Raw genomic sequence first — 3,184 nt, 5'->3', positions numbered from 1 at the left:
AGTATATATAGTAATAATAAGTAATATATAATAATAATAATAATATATATATATATATATATATATATATATATATATATATATATATATATATATTGGGGATATGTACACATGGCCACTATTGGTGAAAGTCATGTGAGTCCCATTTTCACCCTTCTCTGCTGTTTGCGCTAAGCTACACCAAGAACTTAAAAGTATAGTTAACTTCTCTGAGACTGCACGATTGTTCGCGTTCTTAAAAAGATCTGAACATCTCTCCACATACGATAAACCCAGCAGACTGTTCACCATACCGAGGAAAAGCACTCCCTCGTTTAGGGTTTTCAAGTTTTAAGGATTTGAGGTTCAAACCCCCTAAAAAAAGGTTGAAGGTATAGGGCCAATGCTGCCCTGTCTGGACATAGCTCATTACCCATATGTTACTACACACGCCTTCATTGCCTTAAACATAGCCTCTGAGTGGGGTGGTGCGTGCTACCCTCATTCCTCTCTCTTTAATTTGGACCGATACATCATCCCCCGTGACCATCTAGTCATGCTATAACTGTAAAACCCTAAAATCCTAAAACTGCAATTACCTACAGCCCTACCCCCCCTAAAACACCCTTGCCCATCTACACCTCCTCACACACACTCCTCGTAACCAAGTACATGCACATCACATTAGCGTCTATGTACCCCACCTCACGCACCCTTAAACATCTCACCTCACTCACCCTGCTGCATCTTTCCTTGTTTTCTATTACCCCCAGGCGGCAGTGGTATCAGGACCCTTCCCGCTCATTCTGACCACCAACTGGGATGCGTCACTCGAGGCCGCGTACGACTACTTGGAAGAGTTCGACGTCTGTTGGCCTTTAGAAAGGCCCCGCTCAGACCACTTTCACCGCATGTCGAGCTTTCTGCCAGTTCGGTACAGACGAGACCATCAGCAGTTGTTTGCCGAGATACGCGCGCACCTACAGCCGCCAAGGTGTGGTGAGGTGGATGGGTTTGTGTGTGTCTGTGTACGTGTCACATACCCTGTGTAGTGCGCTTATTTCCTTTGTAGGTGAGCTATCTTTCATTCGTATCTATAGTGTATGTACCATGATGAGGTGGATGGGTTTGTGCGTGTCTGTGTACGTGTCACATACCCTATGTAGTGTGATTATTTGCTTTGTAGGTGAGTTGTCGTTCATTCGCATACGTTCAGTGTATGTACTGTGATGAGCTCAATGGCTTTGTGAGTGTAGTGTGCTTATTTACTTTGTAAGGGAGTTATCTCTCATTCGTATATATAATGTATGTACTGTGACGAGGTGGATGGGTCTGTGAGTATCACATACCCTGTGTAGCGTGTATATGCTTTGTAAATGAGTTGTCGTTCATTTTGTGTATATAGTGTATGTACTATGATGAGGTGGATGGGTCTGTGTGTACCCTATACTTTATATCGTATACCCTATACCCTATACCCTATATCATATACCCTATACCCTATACCCAATACCATATACCCTATACCCCATACCCTGTACTCAATACCCTATACCCTATACCTTATAACCTGTACCCTATACCCTATACCCTATACCCTATACCCTGTACTCAATACCATATACCCTATACCCGATACCCTATACCCTATGCCCTATACCCTATACCCTATACCCTATACCCTATACCCTGTACCCTAAAACTCTTGCCCTCACACTGTTTAGAGCCAGGCGGTTAAAACTTGTGGACTGCTCCCTCACAGATCTTTGCTTCATATGTTTGAGCATACGGTCGTGTCTGGCACTAGCTGATAGTGTTTGTGTGTGTGCTGTCCTGTTAGTGTACGTGTGTGGGAATACTCAGAAGAAAGGTATGTATAGACTATTCACATTGGCTGCCCTGGTGAGATGCACTGGATGCACCTGAATACCAAAGCAAGTATTAACGTCTAGCAGACGGGATGTATATACGTTTCATCACCCTGAGGGGAACTTGGAAATACGATCATATACGGAAAATAAACGTATATTTCCAATCATTAATAAATCTGCTGTGCTAAATACCAATAAAGGAACAACCTCGATATGAAAACGTCCATACACTGAAAGTAAAAGCACTTATTACCTATAAATCAGTAGCAAACGTACGGTGCAGCATATCATATAGAAACACCTGTAACCTCATTCGTAGCATTCTGAATGTCCACACGTAGAACCACCTGTAAATGTGTATACACCATGTAACACTTACATATACATTGGCACATACAATAAATACATCTATACACACATACCACATACATATATATTAACGCATACAATCTATACATCTATACACACATACCACATACATATATATTAACGCATACAATATATATATCTATGCACACATAACACATACATATATTTAACGCATACAATAAATACATCTATACACACATACCACATACATACTCTTTGGTCCCCTTCTGAATGTCCCCAGGTTGCTTAAGCTACATGGTGATTTGACTGACAGGGGGAAGAAAGAGATCGTCGCCGGATATGGCGACTATCGCGCACTCATGGCACGTGACACAGGCTTTAAGCAGCTGCTGTCTAACGTCTTCACATCGTATAGGTAGGTATATGTGTAGGTGTATGACCTATGTGTTCACCCGTGTAGGTAGGTATATGATATGGCGACTATCGCGCACTCATGGCACGTGACACAGGCTTTTAAGCAGCTGCTGTCTATCGTCTTCACACCGTATAGGTAGGTATATGAGTAGGTGTATATATATATATATGTATGTATATACATATCACCCATTTGCCACCCCCGGCCTTCTGGCTGTACATTCCCACTGCACGAACACACAACCACTACCTGTGCATAAGCCGGACCTACCTACCTATGCCACACCCACAGCATACTGTTCTACGGATGCTCGCTATCTGACCCAGACATCCTCGCCAATATGGATGGCATCCATGAGACTTTAGGCCCAGAAACAGGCCCCCATTTCTGGCTAACTGCCGACCATGTCACAGAGAGTAGGAAGACCTTTCTGTGGGAGCAGGTACGTGGTGTACTGCTTATGTTTTAGGGTTTGTGGCCAGATGAAGTTAGAGAGTTTAGATTGGTGTCTTCGATATATATATATATATATATATATATGTGTGTGTGTGTGTGTGTGTGTGTGTGTGTGTGTTGGTTGTTGTGTATA

At 42.6% G+C, this 3,184-nt stretch overlaps 1 protein-coding gene across 1 annotated transcript in view; it reads left to right on the top strand.

Moving 5' to 3' along the window:
- Positions 1-3,064, top strand: part of SARC_09285 (hypothetical protein) — a gene marked incomplete at both ends in the record, with an annotated part of 5,250 nt that extends 2,186 nt beyond the window's left edge. Inside the window, 3 exons of the mRNA XM_014296710.1 lie at positions 753-973; positions 2,461-2,595; positions 2,887-3,064. Of these exons, the coding sequence (XP_014152185.1) occupies positions 753-973; positions 2,461-2,595; positions 2,887-3,064 (534 nt within the window). The remainder of the gene's footprint in view (positions 1-752; positions 974-2,460; positions 2,596-2,886) is intronic.
- Positions 3,065-3,184: the final 120 nt, after the last annotated feature.

This window comes from Sphaeroforma arctica, assembly GCF_001186125.1.
Source record: "Sphaeroforma arctica JP610 unplaced genomic scaffold supercont1.926, whole genome shotgun sequence".
Lineage (NCBI taxonomy): Eukaryota > Ichthyosporea > Ichthyophonida > Sphaeroforma > Sphaeroforma arctica.
Note: the sequence above shows the minus strand (reverse complement) of the source record. Positions and strands in the feature narration are given on the sequence as shown.